The sequence below is a fragment of the Musa acuminata genome, chromosome BXJ2-6 (assembly GCF_036884655.1).
Source record: "Musa acuminata AAA Group cultivar baxijiao chromosome BXJ2-6, Cavendish_Baxijiao_AAA, whole genome shotgun sequence".
NCBI lineage: Eukaryota > Viridiplantae > Streptophyta > Magnoliopsida > Zingiberales > Musaceae > Musa > Musa acuminata.
The window spans coordinates 4,335,822-4,355,083 of record NC_088343.1 but is presented as its reverse complement, the minus strand read 5'-3'; the positions used below and the strand labels follow the sequence as shown (position 1 = coordinate 4,355,083).

The window sequence follows — 19,262 nt, the reverse complement described above, 5'->3', positions numbered from 1 at the left end:
GACTTTAAATCCTCGACGTATTAGACGTTAAATATAAATGCCTGAAGTATTGTTATTGTTGTTAGGGCTTCTTTGTCTTCTGAACAAAAGTTATTCAGCTAAAACAGTAAATTTTACGTCCAATGGGTCTTAATGGAGATTAAAAGGTTTCTTTGCCTTTTTCTCAAGGAAATAAGCTATCAGTTTCACTGCCGTTACGTGCCATGCAAATTCCACGGCCACGTTTGCTGACTTCCGAACCCTCTCCCCTTCTCCTTCGTATCCACGTGCAGTGCAGACCTTCGTTCATCGGGTAAGCAAGCATTGGATTCTTTCGATCTCCTCCTCCCCCTCTTTAACGCGTTGAGCGCATCGTATCGATAGGTATGTGAGCAGAGAAACGAGGAGATCAACCTTGGAAGGAAGATGAGCAGCCTTCTTGCCCGTGGATGCCGATCCTCCACCTTGAAGTCGACGACGTCCGCTGCGCTGCCTGCGTTGGGCGACTACGCACGCGGTCGCAGGGTAAGTTTCCGCCGCCTGCTGCGTGGTTCCATCTTGCAAGATCTGATGAAGGGGTACCGCGCACAGTAGTTGTTTGGGATGGGATTTGATGCTGGATTCTGCTCTCATCTCAGTTGCATGAGATATGATTTTAGTTTGAATCCGTTGATCCATCTGATCTGGTTACCTGATACCTTCCACGGAAAAAGATGTGATAGATCTGATGGTGTAGCGAGAAGGGAAGAAGATGATCGACTCCGTATTACGTTACCAACTTGTTTAATCATGTACGTCCCCCCCTCTTCCGCCGTTTGCAGTACTGCGCGGAGAAGAAGGATGAACCGCAGAGAGTGGTGGAGAAGGCGACGTCGACGGCCGAAGAGTTCCTGCGGCAAGCCAGGGAGAAGTCCGAAGCAGTCGGCGAGAGCGCCAGGGAAGTCGTGGAGGACGCCAAGGAAGCAGTTCTCGGCGAGTCAGAGGAGAGGAAGCAGCAGAAGGTGGAGAAGGGAAACTACGATAAGATCGGGACGGACTAATCGGAGGATATGTGAACAGTGCTTGTTCGAGGTGGCACGTCCATCCAAATAAAACCGCGCTGCATCTCATGGTTTCATCTGATGTTTGGGTGCCCGGAAATATTATTACACTTGTTTTTATTGAATATAATGGATAGTATTAAATCGGATAGGAATTAATTTAGGCTGTTGCGGTCAGATCGGAATCAAACCGGAAATCTGAAAAATTCCGTCGGATCTCTTAATATTTTGTCCTCCTCTCTATTTCTTATACAATGTATAAAAAGGCTTCTTTACCATAGGAGAAGGAAACCTAAAATATTGTCTTGGCAGCCACTCTTTTAAGCCATTGTTCGGCATGGTTGATAAGAATTATTTGGATCACTTTCTTAAATGGGTACCATATATAACCTAGAAAAGTCGAAGGAAACCTGTAGTTCCAACTACAGATTGCTTCTGTTTCATAGCTGCATGAATATTTATATGTATATATGTATATATATATATAATACTCAATTAAATGTATAATCCAATCGGTAAACCAACAATTCAACTAGTGATGCAGTGACATGAGGCTAAGATGGACGATGGTTGAGTCCAGATTAGATAACTATGCATAATAAAGTTGGTCAAATCAAAGCCTCTAGTGATAGTAGAGAATGCAGAGGCCTTACGGTGCACAATGAACACAAGGTTACAAGCATTGCTATGTTAGACTTATCTAAAACTTCATAACATATTTAATCTAAGGTATCAAAGTATTAACCAACACTTTACAAGAAGATGCACCGAAAAACTGTACCACAACAATTTCAAAACAAAAGAAGAAATTGTACCAATTAGTAGAATATGGTCTTCATTTTGAGAATATAAAAAGACGCGCTACCAAAATAAAAGAAACTTTGGATGGGATATATATATATATATATTACCCCACCAAGGTAAGGTTTGTTCACCAAAATGCCAAATGCCGCCCTGTGCGAATGTCTCACCTATATGCATCCACCTGGTTTAAAGACTATCATGCAGCAACAGTTAGAACCCCTAAATGATCAATCAAAGATACATGATAGCAAATGTTAGTTCTGACAAACACTGCCCATAAAAATAAAAAAAAACAAAAGTTGGAAACCCTAAATGATCGATCAAGATACATGAAAGCAAATAGTTCTGACAGCCACTGTCGTAAAAAAAACCAAAAGAAAAAGAGCATATAGAAACCTGGTTAAAATTGGAGTATTTGTGCACATTAATCCTATGAAGGAACCACCATACCTTGTGAACTTAGTGTGCCCTTAATATTTGTGCAGATATACAACATACGAGTAATAGCAAAAAGTATAATGAACATCTCCTACCTTTGTCCCTTGGAAAAAAACTCTTATACAAGTTCATCATCTGTGACTCTTGGGCAACTCTTGAGGAATCTGATCTCTCTTGGACCCAAATATTCCGAGAGCCTTGTGGCATATAATGACTGCTTGCCGAGACCTTCACTTAGTACCATAACATATGGGTTGAATCACTTGACACCAACAGATGTCATGAGATCTTCGTACTCTGCATCTGTTTCTGTTTTCCTCATGTTAGTATGATTTTCTTCTGCCTTTCTAGGTGCGGATGAAACTGACGTTGGTGAGAAAGGATCATAAATCTGATTCCCTCCGGCATTTGATGAGGCTACACCAGCCATATAACCAGGATGGTTAGCACCCAACTGTTGCATCGGAACGGCTGGACTGTTTGGTCTGTTCGCAGGTCGCAACTGATTCTGAGATGTTTGTATGATAGGCATAGACCAGGCAGGCATGCGAGGTGGATTAGATGATTGGGCAGCCGAGGAAAAGCCTGGTCCCATTTGACTTGATGGACCAGTTAATCGAATGGAGTTTGTATCTGAGAATGCTGGAAGGTTTGGAGGAGGCCGTACCATGGTCAGATCAACTGAAAAAGGAACACCCGAGGAAGGTGGCAGGCGAATAGGAGCTTGAGATGGATTTGTTTGATTGACAGCTAAAGGCCTAGGAAACCCTTGAGCGTTGATGGATGAAGTTGAATTTTGCAAAGCTGGTCTGAAAGACGGGGGCTGAGGTGCAGCAACAGCAGTCATCTGTTGTGCAGTCTGAACATTGGGCCTTCGAGGTGTTGGAGATGCAGGAACTTGTGCACCAAGTGGCCGAAACGTAAAATCAGCAGAAATTGGGCGTGGAGGTTTTGGGACTGCAACGGGTGGTGTGGTGATGACTGTATTTGGTGGGTGGGTTACATGTGAGAAACCAGGCATGACTCCAGAAAGGGAGATGGGTGTTACAGGTGCTAGCTGAGGCAATGATCCTGGTGGCTGCACTGGCATTGAAGATTGTACAGGAAATTTCAACGGAAGGGGTATTTGAGCTTGCCCCATTATAGTTACCAAAGGCTGGGAAGGAGCAGATGCTTGAGTCATGGCAAGGTTAGATCCACCAAGTGGAGCTGCACTTTGAAAAACAGCAGGTGGACGTGGCACTGGAGCTGGTATGCCTGGAAGCATCGGCATTGGTCTAGGTGCAGGTGAAGGCATATGTGGAGGTACTGGAGTCGATGAAGGCATAGGAGTCGACAATGGGGCTCCAGTTTGCAGAACTGAAGTAAACTGTGAGGTACTTGGTCTGAATGGGAAAGCAGTTGGAGGAGCAAAATTTGTCGCTAAAGGCCTATTGGTTTCATTTGTAGGCATATTTGGTTGTAAAGGTAGAGTGCCAATGGCTGCTGGAGGCCTGCTGACATTAGAAGGCACATTAGGAGCTGTAGCAATAGCTGGTGATGAAACAACCAGTGGAGGCCTCATCAGTGGAGCTGATGAGGGAAGCAAGGCAGGCCTTTGTAACAATGGGACAATCTGAGGTGCAGTAGACCATCCAGCAGGAGGTAGTGTAGTTAATGGCCTGCTGGTCAATGATGCATCTGGAGCCGTGGCCATTGGTTGTGGACTCAAGGATGCTACATGGCTTGAAGCATGCACGGCTCCTGAGAAAAGTGGTTGTGAAGCAGCAAAAGAAGGCACATTGGAAAGCATATTAGGATAAGCTGGAGGCTGCTGACCAGTAAGATTATTAGGTGGTGGAGCTTGATTCAAAGGTTGCTGCATAGCTTGCATAGGAAACTGAGATCCGGAGTTTACAGCTGATGAGCTACTTTGCATCGAGCCAAAGGTATGATGTAGTCCACCAAAAGGACGCGGAGGAAATCGGACAGAGTTGTTGGGCAAAGATGGTACAAATCCAGAAGACAGATGTGACTGAAGATTAGGTGGGGCAATTGGGAGCCAAGGAGCAGTAAATGGCTGATACTGCAGTGGCCTAGGCTGAGCAGTCAGTAATATGGGCGGTGCAACACCTTGATTAACATCAGCTGTAGTCATGATCATGTAGCTCGAAGACATCTCCTTCAAATTCACATCAGCATTATCTAAATTGCTGGCGACGAGAGAAGTTGAACTGGTGGAAGACACAGCAGCGGTACCCTAAAAAACCATGAAAGTGTAGGCTGAGCCTATAGAATTGGTCCGAAAGACAAAGGAGAATTCTGTTAAAAATATTTAAAGCAGCAAACTCACAGATACTGGAGTGAACAGCAATTCAATCAGTGCAACTGCTGTGTCAACTTTCTCATATGTATCTGCTGAGATATTAACGTGCAACTCCTCATAAGCATCCACAGCTTCGCTTTTGTCTGAGTGAGTAATTTCAAGCTGAAAATTATCATAGCAAGTATAAGGGCAGTCCTTCGATATAATGAAATACAGTTGCAATTCTATCATCCTTAAATGAAAACGAACATAAATTTCAAAGAGTAATCACAATTAAGTTCAAGCAATAGTAATGATACATAAAGATTATTCACTGAGCATAATGATTGACGTAAATTAATTACTAAATGACTCAAACAAAAATGTTAAGCAGGGGAATGACAAAGAAAGATCAAGTATGGTTTGTCACAGAGATCCAAATAAAAGTCTCAAAAGTTCCTTTTCTGAATCTCTGATATAAATCACATTACAGAAGTAGTAAAAGTTAGAAACATATACTAGGGAAATTTTTCAAACATGACAAGCATCATAAAATTTAATCAGCATGTGGCGCAGGATTTGTGAATCACTAGATGGACAAAAATGATGAAACAAAAAGGAACAAAGTCAGAAAAGAAAGCTGATTTATCAATTACTAGTGAAATGGCAGGTTACCAATAATGACAAGAGTATAAGGGATTTATTCTTACCTGGCATCAAGTTGAAACAAGAATGATCTCAGACATGTAAAATAGAAAAGATGTAACAACTAAACTAAAATTTTGAAAATATAAGGTGGAAAATATAAATTGCAAGAATTCTTTTGTAAGGTCTAATGAGATGCTGAAATTATCATTGAAGAAAGAAAAGTGAGGCCAGTATGAAAGCACAACAGTTCTAAGATTGCGCATTCAGGAACAGAGAACTTTTCAGAAATCAACATATAGATAATATACTACAGAATATAAATTGGTTAGCAAATTTAAAATTAAATGTGCTTGTTCTTAAAAAAATAATAGCTTCAATTCACCTTCTCCCCTGTGTCCTTTTTAGTTCCATAAACTCGTACTTTAGCTCCTGTTTCCTGGATTCAAACAAATAAAGGCATTACAGACAAGTACTATATGCATAATTTGATGCTTCAGATGCCAAAAGGAAAAAAAAACACACTAATGCCAAAGGAATCTATACTTCTTCCAGTCGCTTCTGAGTATTGCTTTCAGGTCCCAACAGTAGTCCAACAAAATTGTATCCAGGATGCACCTTGATCTGCAAATGCCATAAAAAGAAAACAGAGGAATTAGGTAACATGGAGAGACATACCTAATTATATCCCCACCTCCTTTTTTCTCCAATACCCTCTCTCTCTTCCAAAAAAGAAACGAAAAGATTGCTAAGAAAAGATAGCTATGATGCTTAGATTAGCAACGATATAGGTACCACTTTGCACCTTAAGAAGCAAACAGCTGCACTGACAAAATAAGGGGCAATGACATTACCACTGTCACCTTCATGGCTTAAAATATTAATTTTTTGCACTTTCAAACATTTCCATAATTGGCTTTTACACACCTTGAATCTCAATAAGAAAAGAGAATATCACCAATCTGATCGACAATTTGTCACCCTTTTGTGCTAGAAATAATATTTTTACTTGATCAGCAAAAGATAAGCTAGACTTAGCTAAACATAGAAAGTCACAATATGATGATGCTTTAATAAATTGCATTTATCAATGTGATATGAACAAATTCACGAGAAGAGACAGATCAAATAAACTATAAGAGAAAACATTTTTACTTTAGGTTGTCCACTTGTTTTGCTGTATGGACTGGAATCCAACATACCTTCTGTCTTAACTCTGCATCTAAAATTTCTAACTTAAAAGATTCCTTTTACATCATCATAAATATTGTATATTAAATTCCAAATATCCAAAGTAATATTTCTACAGAAGCAGGGGACTGCACTGCACATTTGTTGTATACAGGTACATATGCAGAAAGATATCATTAGATAACACAAAAAATAAGTAACGAATTTGACACAAATCAAGAAAATTAAAAGGGAGTGTAAACTAATAAACATTTAACATACCAGAAAAGCTAATAGCTTTTCAATAGTATGACAGAAATGAAAAGTTGTAATAAAAATATGTAGTAGTCTGAGGAGTTGCACAAGGAGACAACTTGAGGGAGCAATTCCAAAATAAGATGAAGAGAGCCGAAATGAAAAAGAGAGAAGAAATAAAAAAAATTAAGACAATATTTACCTTTACCAGACATAGGAAATCACCACATATGCAGTAGTCCACATGGAACATTAGGTGGATACTGTCAAAAGCGCCCAAAGCAAACACATGCAGACACAAATGCAAACCCTGATGGTTGCTTTTTAAGATGCTAGCAGTCATTTGGTAGATTTATATTGACTGCTGTGCACATGAAGAAAGAACCAGACATGCACAGTGCATACTGAACATGGATAATTTAGCAGCACATCTACTAATGTTTTGATCCTGAGCCTTCTCTCCATCATATCAAGAACAAGATACATTCACATTCGGAAACATTTTTGCAACATGCATAAAGCATACTTTGAAGCATAATTTAGCACAACATCAAATGTTTTGCAACATGCATAAAGCATATTTTGAAGCATGATCTGGCACAACATCAAACATTTTGCAGCATGCATAAAACATATTTTGGAACATGATTTGGCACAACATCATCAAAGAGAGGCCATAGCATGTAAGCATTAATCCTAAATAAATTTGCCTCATAAGTACTAAGAACAATTAAGATGGCAGCAGCACAGAGCAAAAAATGTATGATGGAATGAACTTACAGGAATGGGGATGTCTGCTTCTTTCAGTAATGGCTTATAATCAGCAGGAGGTTTGTATGAAGGATTCAGACGTAATATTTCACCTGCAAATAAAAATAATCATATATGAAAGATGCAACTTACAACTCTAAAACAAAGGAAAAGAAAACAAATTGAGAAACATAAAATAATTACCAATAACTTCTCGCCTTTCCAACTCCAAAAGCTCTAGCTTTGAGGTCTGCATATTCCACGCTAAAGGTTTAGACTTAAGAATCAACAAGATAGAAAGGAAAATCAATACAGTTGTCAAATATAGAGAGCCCCTAAATGGAATAAGCAGAAACCAAATTATGGCGTCCTCTACACATCAGCAATTACAATTAGCAGAAATTCGACCAAGAGAATAGGGAACAGCAACTGCTACAGGATTGGCAAAGTAACTCATAGCAATTTGCCCCTATAAAAAGGCCAGAAAATTTCTTTATTTCATTACCTCTTTGTCAATCTGGTGGCTATCAGAATCATCATCCAAATTCTGCTTTATTGAAAGAGGGCTTTGATTATCTTTTATCTCCAAATGCCCATGCTTCAGCTGCTGGGTAATTTGCTCCAGTCGAGTCTGCTCAGGAAGTAATATCACTTAATGTAACCTGGAAGTTCAAGCTTCCTATGAGAATTTTTTTTCCATCTAATGCCTGAAGAAAACAGTTAGAAGTCTCCCCTAAACAAAAGGTGAGTGGGGATTTCTTTCATTTGAAGCTGAACTATAACAGTTGCATCTCAATATTTTCAAATCTTGACAAGTAGTATAATGTTGAATATCTCATAATAACAAATACATTAGTATGGAATTGCATGTCAGCTCAATCAAACAGATTTATAGACTAGTAGAACTTGATACATGTTCACAGAAGTATTACTATGAAACAAGAATCACAGTCATTGTAAGACAACAGGAGTTACCAAACAAAAAAATTTTACAACCCTAAACAACTTACCTGATATGCTAAGGCTCTTCCGTTTCTGACAGCAGCATCCAGTGTAAGATCAGGTCCCCACTTTGTTTTTCTCTGAACTTGTTTAGTTGTTTCTTCCTTAACAGAATTACCACCTTCCAATTTCCCCCCCCTTTGGAAGATAGGAACCAATGAACCAGACAGTTTATTTTTTGGTATAACAAATCCAGATTTTGCTCCAAACATGGAGATTTTAGGACTGTTTGCTGATGTAGACATAGATCCAGTATATTGCATACGGCGAGATTCAGCAGAAGCTGATGGATCAACTTTTGCAGCCATGGATGAGAGTAATTCCAATGTAGCTAATTACCCTGCAGAGTCACAGAGGAGGATAAACTCAAAAACGGTTAAAATATTCAACCACAGACTGAATACATACTTGAGACAATTCATGAGTGTTGAAATAGCGATGGGAACTTCAGGAATTAAGACGTGTACAAAATTATTGAAGTCATTAAGAATGTGGTTCCACAAGCTCTTCATAAAACTTTGGACAAGTGTACTCTCATTTTTCCACTAATCTGAACTATTATAATACTTAGCAACATCACATTGTTCATCCAGGCTACTTCCTTCCATACCTAGTTTCATACAGCTAAAATCATCATATGAAATCCTTGAGAGTTTCAAAGAAAAGAGAAGCCCATTAGAAAAGGTAATGATACAAAGAATATTCATATCCTAAACCACCCGGCTCCAAAATGCCTTAAAATCCTAAAGTCAAAGGATGGGAATCTCCAGAAAAGGCTCCCAGTTCAATTTTTTACATAAATGTTATTATCAGAATGTCGAGAATCTAAGCTCCACATAGATTTTAGTTCTCCTAGTCCTGGAGACTTCAAAGATCATAAAGACAACTTTCCTTTAGACACCATACTCCATTCTGTGTATACTGGTTTTGTCAAACTTGATTCTGTTAAAAATGGTCTTGATAACATGATGCTCTACGAATGTTTCAAAATCAAATATTAAACAAAAATTCGACCCTGTCATCTATGCAAAGAAATATTAAGAAATTAAAGGAAATGCGTAGATCCCCTTAGCAACTATGTAAAAGAACAAATTATTTTATTCCACACTCTGGATTTCGAGTTATAGTAGGTATTTTACCCTGATATCTTTGGGTTAAACGAAATATTGGACCTGAAAAAATTCATTGAAATTAACTGAAGTCTTACCAAGTACAAGTGAAAAACCACAGATCTAGGATACCTCTCGCACGCATCAACAAGAGGGAAGAGAGATCAGAGGTGGGCCGCCCCTAAACGTGAAATCAACAACAAATAACAACCAGTTTGGTGAAGGAGCACGCTCAGCAAACGCAGAATGCTTGGTACCGAAGGATGATCGGGCTGACGAAAAACCCGATCCAGAGCGGTAAAGAGAAAACGGTGGTGGGCGGGAGGCTGGTGACTCTACAAAAGATTACCGATAGTCAACGCGTACAAATCCTCTACAAAAGCATAAAAGATACAGAGAAACAATCGAACAACATGAAAGAACAATTGAAAACCTACGGTTCTCTGTCGTCACGAAGGATCCTTCGCCTATTACTTCACATTCCCCGAGATCCTCCACCGCCAGATCGGTCCAGGGAAAGATCGAGCAGAGGAGGAGAGCGACGCAAAGCCGAGGAGAGGAGAGGCGGCGAGGCAGCGAAGAATATAGGGTTAGGGCTAACTGAGTATAGGCATAGCAAAATAAGTTATCGGGTACGGATTGCTACACGTAAATACATATTCAATTAACGCAAATAATTAATTTTATTGTATTTAACTGCATCAAGAAAATGATTTTTATTTGTCTATCATCTCAAAAGCTTGAAAATAATAATGCATTTGCGCCAATAATTAAGATATGGTTCATACAACACCAATAAATCATGTTCTAAGAATCTCTACCATCACAACAATAAGCCGTCATAAGCTAATATATTTCTATATAAACTTCACACCTTCATTTTTAAGATTCGAAGAGTTTATAAAATTAAAATAAAATATAGAATATTTATTTTAATTAAGAATATTATTTTTTTGATACCTCTTCGTTATTTTATTTATCCCAAAATCTTTTTCTTTTTTTTTTGTGTATTTAGCTTATGTAGCTAAATCGAAATGTGTGGTCGGTGGCGCGACCTGGATATATAAATGGACCGGACCCGAGTCCCGATTGGTGGGTCGGATCGAAAAGCATTGGGCACAGGAAAGGATGGCATTCTCCCCCTGCCGCCTCCTCCGTCTCGTCCCCCGTCACCGGACCCTCGCCACCGCTGCTTCCTCCTCCCGGGCCGTCGCCGTGTTCTGGGACCTCGATAACAAGCCGCCCAACACCATCCCGCCCTACGACGCTGCCGTCCGCCTCCACCTCGCCGCCGCCTCCTTCGGTCCCCTACGCTTCTCCGTCGCCTACGCCAACCACCACGCCTTTCGCCACCTCCCTGCCCCCGTCCGTGCCGCTCGCGCCGAACGCCGTGCTGCCGACCACCTCGAGGCTGCGAAACCCTCCCGTGTCCCCTCCTACCTCTGCCGCGTCTGCGGCCGCCGCTTCTTCGCCCACGCCAATCTCGTCAACCACTTCAGGCAGATCCACGAGCGCGAGCAGGAGAAGCGCCTCCGCCGCATCGACTCGGCCACCGGCGGCCGCAGGGTCCGGCTCGTGGCCGCGCTGTCGCTGAAGATGGAGAAGTACAAGAAGGCAGCGAGGGAACTGTTGACCCCCGAAGTCGGGTACGGACTCGCCGACGAGCTCCGCCGGGCTGGGGTTGTGGTCCGGACTGTCGATGACCGACCGGAGGCGGCCGACCGGGCGCTGAGAGAGCACATGGTGGAGACGATGGATCGGGGGAAGGTTGGATGCTTGGTGTTGGTCTCGGACGATTCCGGGTTTCTTGGAGTGATGAGAGAGGCCAGGATGAGGTGTTTGAAGACGGTTGTGGTGGGGGACGAGGGCGACGGGGCATTGAAGAGGTACGCAGATTCAGCGCTGTCATGGAAGGATGTAGTCTCGGGCAAGGCAAAGAAGGAGGCGGCCAGTGCAGTGGGCAGGTGGAAAGATCGGGATTTACTGAAGAAATTAGAGTGGAGGCATATGCCAGAGGAAGAGGAAGGCGAAAGTGATATTTTTGATGATGACAGTGACGCTGGGGATGAGGAAGATGGGTGCCTGGGCTTGGTGGGAGAGGGAGATAAGAAACCTTGGTGGAAGTTGAATTCAGATTCAAATGATCTACATTAATAAATCATCTTGAGAGGGGTTATCATTCATACAAGAAAAGCACTAATGTAGTGTATGAGAACTGATTTCTGTTGAGGAATATGCACTTCTCAAGTTCTCCGACAAAGAGATCATTCAGAAAGACTGGATAATTGGGGTAAGGATGCAATAAGGATCATCCTGAAACGGGTTGCCATCTGTAAAGAGAAACACTGATGTATAATGTGGGAACTTAATTGATGTGGAGGAAGATGCAATTCTTGAGATTTTTAGCAAAGATATATCCTTCCAGAAAGACTGGGGGGAGGTTTGGATTTCATATTTGTGAGTAGGATGCAAATGCGGACTTCTCTGGATCTAGTTTGTTGATAATTTGTTTCAATGATGCAACTTGACCTGTTCATCGGATTACCATCTTGTGGTAAAGGGGGAGAAAACTGCAGGTTTGATAATCTAATTCTATTGGAGTTGATTTCAGCCAGCAATGTGTTCAATGGTGCTGACAAGCTTTTGCACATGAACTTCCTTTTTCTCTTCAGGTCACTTGGGTTCTTCTTGAACTATATGAGAAAATCAACCAAATGATGTGTATCTTGTCTTTATTCCACTGTTGCATAATTAGTTTTTGGTTTCAGTCCATATAATCTCTTGGCAATGAACAGTCAGTAATTAAGAAATGGGGTGTGGCCTATATAAGACAAATGTATAAAGGGATCAAAATAAAATACAATTTAGTGGTCATGTTATTGGCAATTGAACTATGGAACTAAACAATTGCAGGAAAGGAAAAAACTTGGTTCTTTTCACATGTGCTATTCTTGGTAGTAATACTTTCTTGTTAGCATATCAGGTACTTATGGGATATGGAATGTTATCATGTCTTTATCTTATGCATTATGATAAAGTTGATCATTTTGTCAAAATGCTAATTTCATTGTACATTGAAAGCTGTGATCATTGTAGCACTGTAGCGGTACGCAGACCACCCTGGTACCGCTCGGTACACTGGTATAAAATTGTTTGGGACACCAGGGTGTATCGCTCGGTACGCCCTGATGTACCGCCCGGTACACCGGTATCGTACCATACCGAGCCCGAGTCGAAACGTCGGTATGGTATGGTACAGCGAACCTTGGTTTAAACATATTTTGTATCTATGTGTTAAAGTGATAAAATGCCTGCCATGTATTTAGGGATGCACTTGCTATGAAAAACTTTCTACAATTCACTGACCTCTGGTATAGAATGACACTAACTTTCCTTTTTTTTATGATCTCTAGTTTTTGCCAACTGTTTCCTGGCTTATGTTGATTACTCACACTAGATGTACAATAAAAGAGCTCTATCTCACTTTTGCTTTTACTAAGAGAGTACTGGCTTATTAATCTCTGACATTTGACGCTTGGGTTAAACAACAGGTACTTTTTCAAGCTGACATGCAATAAGAGGATGTAGAAGATTCAAATCGACTTCATCAGAGGAAGGAGAAATAGAACCTTCGATTAATGGAGAAATTTTGTCCTAAATAATCCTCATAGTTGGAAAATATGTGTCTGGTTGAAAATTGTGGAAATTATTCTGCTCTATTTGTTCACAAGAAAGCTAAGTTTTATATTGAATATCAGAAATATCTTTGCAGAAAAATTCAGCTTCTCGTTAAAGCAATGTTTCTCACAAAGAATCCCTCAATCAACCAGTTCATCTTCTCTCATGTCAGAAGAACTTTGTTGCTTTTTTCCTTTCCTAAACACACACTAATTGCTGGAAATACTGCCTGAGTTACAGTGACTGTTTGTGCTTTTCCCATAAATTTGAATGCTTCAACTGTTCTAGATTAAAATATTGGCTTAGTTGATTGATGTCTTGTCCTTATAATCAAATTGGCTAATTGTTACTACCAGCCTCTCTGCAAGTATATTGAGGCAAATCTTGGAAGATTTTTTGGTGCCCTGCAAAGGGAGAAGCATAAACATGTATATTGTGATTTGTCTTTTTATCATGGAACAATATTACTATTTTGGATACTGTCCCTAGCATAGACTACACGAAAAGAATTCAAGTAGGAAGTTCCACTATACTTCATTCCCATCAATTCCTATCAGATACCTTCCTTTTGTTGTTGGCCATGACTCCATTCCACCATATGAGCACATTACCAACCTATTCTTCTTTTCCTCTGTTCTGTTATTATGTAAATGTGGAAAGGTATGATTAGCAAAACTGATGGTTGCTTTACCGATAGCCTGTAGTAGTCATTCGTGTAGAAGTCTTCTCGATCATTGTCATTCTTGACTGTACCTTCAATCTGGGATCATCTGCGATGCACACAACACTGGACACACAAATAAAAACATCCCCATGAAATTGTTAAAGAAGGTTGATGGTAGAGTGTCCATAGTTGGTAGGATTTATTTAATGATTTGTAATAAAGCATTACGTGAAGCATTCAGAAAATTGTATCAAGCTAATCAAGAATTTGGATAAAGGGTGAAATAGAAAACTATTTCAAAGTTACAAGCAAACTAATGGACTTAGAAATGTTGAGATCTTTTGTTGTGTTCTATAGTTGATTTACAAGTAAACTAATGACTAATATAGGATGCTTGTCTGTGTAATTGATGGTCTAGAATAGATAGGTATAACTGGTATGATATTGACTTCAGCAACTTTCCAGTTTTTTAGGAAAATAAACAGGAACTTCCAAGCTGACATTAATTGCTTTGAGAGATTGAAATGGACAAAACCAACCGCAAAGAGGACTTGGTCTCTACAGTGTACAAATTCTTTGTGAACTTGCACCAATTTCTCCGATGATTGTCAGTCAGACCCAAGTATTAGCTCACTCTGATACCTTGGTATCCTTTTCTTTTGTTCATTTCATATGAAAATCAATATACAGAGCATACTTTCCTTGAGTCAGGCGCACACCAATGTGTCTGACAGATATAGCTCAAGAAATCTATTGAAGCTACTGATTGCTTCTTGCATTGCTTTTATTGAAACTGATATGAGAATATCCTGGAACCACATCTTGTATTTCTTTGTGACCTTTTTTAATGATTATATTGAACGCATTCTTCAAATATACTGCTTCCATATATATTTGGTCCTTCAGAGGATCAGTTGTCAGTTATCTTCCCTCATTTTGTTGTGTGTGTGTGTTGATGGTGAATGACACGATGAAGGTGATGATTTCGCTAAGCCCAACACCACGATCTTGAGCCTCTGTTGCAAATATTTGTGTAGAAAGCCAGAAATGAAGCTGTTTTTGTGGAATTGAACCAGTGAACTCTACATGGTTTGGATCTCCAGTATGACCAAGGATCTCCGAGCTCAGTTGAACTCTAAAGGCCATTCTCTCCAAAGGCAGACTTGGGTTTGTTGAGACTTGGTTGAGTTGGCATAACCTGAATTTTGATTATTCTTACATCAATTTAGGTGATAAGAGTGTTCTGCATTCTAAGAAGTGTTGATGGTGTGCTCATCTTTGCAAGGTGTCCTTTGAAAAGTCCTAAAATTTGTTCTCTTATGTGAAGCCTTGGCACTCAAGGACATATTTCAGCAGGCTCTTGATGAAGGAATCACATATATTTGGGCCAATATTGATTCAGAAGTTCTGATTCAAATTATAGACCATACTTGTGCACCATGGCAGATTAGCCATGAATTTTTTTTTTTTTCTTTGAATTGCTAAGTAAAACTGGGATGTGTGGATCAAATCAATGGATCTGATAACATGGCACATTGTTAGTGTAGAAAGATCATAAATTTGGATCTTCTATTGGTCTTAGCACTTCCGTGAAATTCACTGCAGGAAAAAATAGTTGATTTCATGAAGTGCTTCATGGTTTGACCACAAAATCCATACTTCAATATTCCAATTTTAGGATTTGCTGTAAATACAATAATCAACCGTTATATTACTTCTAATTTCTTCCCACTGTTTGAGAGAGATTATAGTAGTGGACATGAGGAGGATTTTACACCAAGTTTAAATCACCCAATAAAGGATTTGATGCACTTGAGATTCAAATGCTTCTTGTTCATGCTTGTCTATACTTGATCTCTGGTATGTGCATGACTGTGTAGTAGGCTTTTCTATAGAGAGCAAATCTACCAAAGGATCAAAAGCCTTAGCAGCATCTTTTGGTGCTCTACAGACAAGGCGTATGGAGTCCCTGGGACACTGTTGGTGGAGCCTTTCTATGATATGTTGCTTGCAATGAAGGAGGAGAAACTTCCTCGAGCTCATATAATATCAAGGTACACTCTTGATGACAGAGACCACTATCTCAGATTCAGCCAAATTGAAGTTGGTAGTGATTGGCACTGTCTCAGATGCAAGTAAAGGTAATGCCCAGTATCATTAATTACATCTTTTGCAAGTTCTAGATCATGATGTTATGATGTGCCTCATTTTTTCTGAACTTTGCTGATCACATCATGGACTGTAGCTTTATCTTCACAATGATATTCTCTTCCATGAGATGGGTAGATCATCTCATGCTGGAAATCTGATCTTTTTTTTTGTCTTGAGAACAGCACAAGATGTTCAAAAGATTTAGCTTCCAACTTCTGAGATGCTCTCCAGAGAAGGATGCCAGTGTTGGGCTTTCGCTGCCATCTGCGTGCCGCTCCTTAGCTGATCCCTGTCCTGCTATTTTACCTGCATCACCTAAAGAATAGGAAAACCATTGAGAACGCCCTCAAACAGCTGACGGTATTAATTTCTCAACTCTTCTGATGCATATTATTCTATTGGCCCAATTCATTCTTACAAGTCCTACAGAAATTCTTACACAATAGATCTACCTGATCATTTGATATATGCTGCAGGTCTTATTACTGTTTTCTGATCAGTTCATCCTGCCTCTTCTTGAGCTTCTCATGCTTCTTTGCCCTCAGAGCCACCATGACCTCTGACCAAGAAAGGATCAGCAGACTTTCACTGTTAGAATACATTAGAAAGCTAAACAAGCAAGGATCGCAAATTTCATTGTGGAATCAACAGATCAGAACTTTGGGAGGTGATGAGCCAATACACTTGGCCGAGCATGAGCAATTCCTGCTGCTCCGCTGCGACACAGAGCGTGATGAGGGCAACGTGGTAGCCCGGGTTGTTCTTCATGACCTCTGTGGCACTCGTCTGCCAGTAAAGCCGCTCCACCCTCCCTCCAGGGTGCTGGATCACCACTGCCTCTGATGCTTGGCAGTTCCCCATCCTCCTCCCTCTCTGTCAATGCAGGAATGGAGAATCTGCAGCTTCCGTTAGGTTGAAGTCTCAGAACACTTGGATATATGGTAGTGTGTGTCATGCACGGAATGTAATGCAGAGCTAGAGAGAGAATGCTGAGGCAAGGGAAGCACACATGGTTAGTGGCATGACGTCTCACTTGCAGCGGGTTGAGGGAGTTATCATCTATTGCTTGCAGCAGCAGCAGACAAGGGCGTGAGATTCTTCTTGTCATGGGTGTTTGTGGGCTGGAGAAGTCACATTACAAGGAAGAAGATAAGACACTGAATCACCGATAAAGACAACCTCGTTGCTCTTTTTCTACTCACCAGCTCATGGGATGGAACTTGGGGTGTTATGGAGTGTCAAAAGCTGTGCCCTTACTGTGATCATATTCATGGTCCACTGTTACCTAAATAGAGATCGTCTTCTTTGTTCATATTTCTTTGGTGTTGCCTTTGGGCATCAGGAAGCAGTATGTATGTGCTCGTTGTTGCTCCTCACCATCAGTGTTGCTTCAGGACATGCTTCTCGTTTCAGAGAGTCCACAAGAAACCTTAGCTCAGGGAGGTTACTTCAGCTCCATGTTCATTTTACATTATCTGCATGGTTGAATTAAGTATGATGTTTTAAGTGTTAGCTTGTTGGACTGATGAATACTGTAAGTTATAATTTGTCTAAGTTTCTCTTCCTTGGAAACAATCCTTCCCAGTTTTGAGGTCCCTTCATTTGGTCCACAATCCACATGGCCATCAAATTAATCAGAGGGTATGTGAAGTGTTGGAGTAATCACACAGTCCAACCTCATGCCCACTCTTTGTTCCAACAAAAAGCCAACATGAGTTGATGACCTAAATATGCCTCTCTTCCGCAAAGTTCCTAAGCATGTTGTAGTTGTTTTGTTTAACTAGAGCATGTGGGTTCTCTTTTCAAACACCTTTTTGTCATAATTACGTTCTCGAGAGAATAGAATCCATATCATGCTTAAGTCCACTTGGATTGGATTCACGTCTTTGTTTTATTCTAAAACCATTGAGTCAAGATAATCCATGATATGTTTTCATCTCATGTGCAAGATCTTAATCTACATATTGTTTCTGAAAAATAGTAACATGGCTCTTCAAGATATCTCATCATCCATAGTTGTGACTTCTATGTATTATTGGATTAATTAGAATGAACCTTGTCCCATTATAGGACATGGATGAATTATTATGTTTGTGTGCTGTTTCTAAGCAAAGTTACAGAAGATTTAGTAGTTTATTTTGGTCTACAATATTGTTCAGACAGAGGGACAGTAGCAAAGAAGGTAGAGAGATTGTGAGCATGAGAAGAACTGCTACAAGACACCAACACAAAGGAAATGTACAGACTTGCAGTGTCAGTAGGAAAATGCTTTCCTTGTTGATCTGCTTTGCTGGTTTAAATGCAACACAAACACAGCCTGTGCCAAGTTTCAGGTATGGTTCTTTGTGATGGTCCCTTATGGCCTTCATTTTTTGAGAGTAGCAATGCCTATCTGCAGTCTTCTTTCTCTCCTCACCTCTTTTTCCAAATTCCTTTGGCTGAGACAGGCATGACTTGGGACTCCATAATGCATTCATCTCTGCGAGTCGCTCCATTATTACTGGCTTGCAGCTGCCACCACAAAGGTCCAATTGCAGAAGAAGGATTCTTGAATATCAAAAACAATAGAATGAATTGATATTTTGATTAATGTGTTATCCAAACTGGATGCTTTGATGGGTAAAAAGACTCATTTCAGCAATTTATGTGTGAACATGTAGATTAACTTGAACATGCCAAAAACTGAAAGAAACAAGATGTAGATTAACTTGTCAACCTTGTGAATAGATTCCACAAGCAGATGTGATTTCTTCTTCACTCTTCTTCACCACAGGGAGTTCTTCATCCTCCTGGTCTGAAGCATGTTTCTGCAGCAGTAGCCTTTGTCTTCATCCTCAAAAGGTCAGCAGGAACTGCTCAGCTGAAATAACAGTCACTGACATTGTGTCCTCAAAATGGAGGTGTGAGATTACAGTAAGGATTTTAGTGATGGAAGGATGTGAGTCACAATTCATAATCAGCAACTTGACTTCTGGAACGAACATCTTCAGGGAAGGGTAGAACAAGTTGATGATGTTACAAGTTGTCATGTTGGATGGAAGAAACCTACATGAACAGCAGAGTCATTTATCAATCAGGTTGACTTGATATGTTTCTACTCAATTTGGTAGAATTTGACTTCACCCTTGTTAGGTCAGCTCAATGAATTATGATCGAGACATTGTCCTCTTGAGTTTCATGCTGTGTGATGATGAGACTGGTGATGTTGACTAATCCAATTTGTCATATTCTTTTGAACTCCAATTTCTTGTTTCTTAGTTTTCTCCATCCATTATTGTTTTCCTGAAACATAT

At 40.2% G+C, this 19,262-nt stretch overlaps 2 protein-coding genes and 1 long non-coding RNA gene across 11 annotated transcripts; 2 read left to right on the top strand and 1 right to left on the bottom strand.

The window, feature by feature from the left end:
* Window positions 1-181: 181 nt before the first annotated feature.
* Window positions 182-1,168, top strand: LOC103986878 (uncharacterized). 2 transcript variants are annotated; one of them, XR_010487299.1, is made up of 3 exons: window positions 182-292; window positions 364-504; window positions 801-1,168. It is a non-coding gene; the product is annotated as an uncharacterized LOC103986878 (long non-coding RNA). The 2 variants fall into 2 exon arrangements; XR_010487298.1 differs by lacking the exon at window positions 182-292 and having other exon boundaries at window positions 338-504.
* A 1,028-nt stretch (window positions 1,169-2,196) lies between these two features.
* LOC103986876 (protein app1) lies at window positions 2,197-10,082 on the bottom strand. Of its 6 annotated transcripts, XM_065111545.1 has the most exons (11): window positions 9,914-10,082; window positions 9,575-9,811; window positions 8,376-8,707; window positions 7,871-7,996; window positions 7,570-7,642; window positions 7,396-7,478; window positions 5,737-5,814; window positions 5,576-5,629; window positions 4,594-4,728; window positions 4,080-4,500; window positions 2,197-4,004 (listed from the first exon to the last, which is right to left on the bottom strand). In XM_065111545.1, exons 3-11 carry the CDS (start codon window positions 8,673-8,675, stop codon window positions 2,521-2,523), a joined length of 2,754 nt encoding a protein of 917 aa, XP_064967617.1. In that variant the 5' UTR covers window positions 8,676-8,707; window positions 9,575-9,811; window positions 9,914-10,082; the 3' UTR covers window positions 2,197-2,520. The 6 variants fall into 6 exon arrangements, with proteins under 6 accessions (XP_064967617.1, XP_064967613.1, XP_064967614.1 ...); XM_065111541.1 differs by having other exon boundaries at window positions 2,197-4,500; window positions 9,914-10,081; XM_065111542.1 differs by having other exon boundaries at window positions 2,197-4,500; window positions 9,609-9,811; window positions 9,914-10,081.
* Window positions 10,083-10,573: 491 nt separating this feature from the next.
* LOC103986875 (uncharacterized) lies at window positions 10,574-18,723 on the top strand. Of its 3 annotated transcripts, none has more exons than XM_065111540.1 (5): window positions 10,574-12,052; window positions 15,770-15,959; window positions 16,152-16,329; window positions 16,446-18,302; window positions 18,417-18,723. In XM_065111540.1, exon 1 carries the CDS (start codon window positions 10,605-10,607, stop codon window positions 11,628-11,630), a length of 1,026 nt encoding a protein of 341 aa, XP_064967612.1. In that variant the 5' UTR covers window positions 10,574-10,604; the 3' UTR covers window positions 11,631-12,052; window positions 15,770-15,959; window positions 16,152-16,329; window positions 16,446-18,302; window positions 18,417-18,723. The 3 variants fall into 3 exon arrangements, with proteins under 3 accessions (XP_064967612.1, XP_064967611.1, XP_064967610.1); XM_065111539.1 differs by having other exon boundaries at window positions 13,028-15,959; XM_065111538.1 differs by having other exon boundaries at window positions 10,574-12,148; window positions 13,028-15,959.
* The last annotated feature ends 539 nt before the right edge of the window (window positions 18,724-19,262 follow it).

Excerpts from the sequence above, each read along its gene's own strand:
- LOC103986876 (XM_065111541.1), bottom strand. The coding sequence starts at position 8,675 with ATGGCTGCAAAAGTTGATCCATCAGCTTCTGCTGAATCTCGCCGTATG. Across the intron at positions 7,997-8,375 it reads GAAGAGCCTTAGCATATCAG|ACTCGACTGGAGCAAATTAC; the intron begins GTAAGTTGTTTA and ends CTTCCTGAGCAG. Across the intron at positions 4,729-5,575 it reads AAAAGGACACAGGGGAGAAG|CTTGAAATTACTCACTCAGA; the intron begins GTGAATTGAAGC and ends GATAATTTTCAG.
- LOC103986875 (XM_065111540.1), top strand. The coding sequence starts at position 10,605 with ATGGCATTCTCCCCCTGCCGCCTCCTCCGTCTCGTCCCCCGTCACCGG.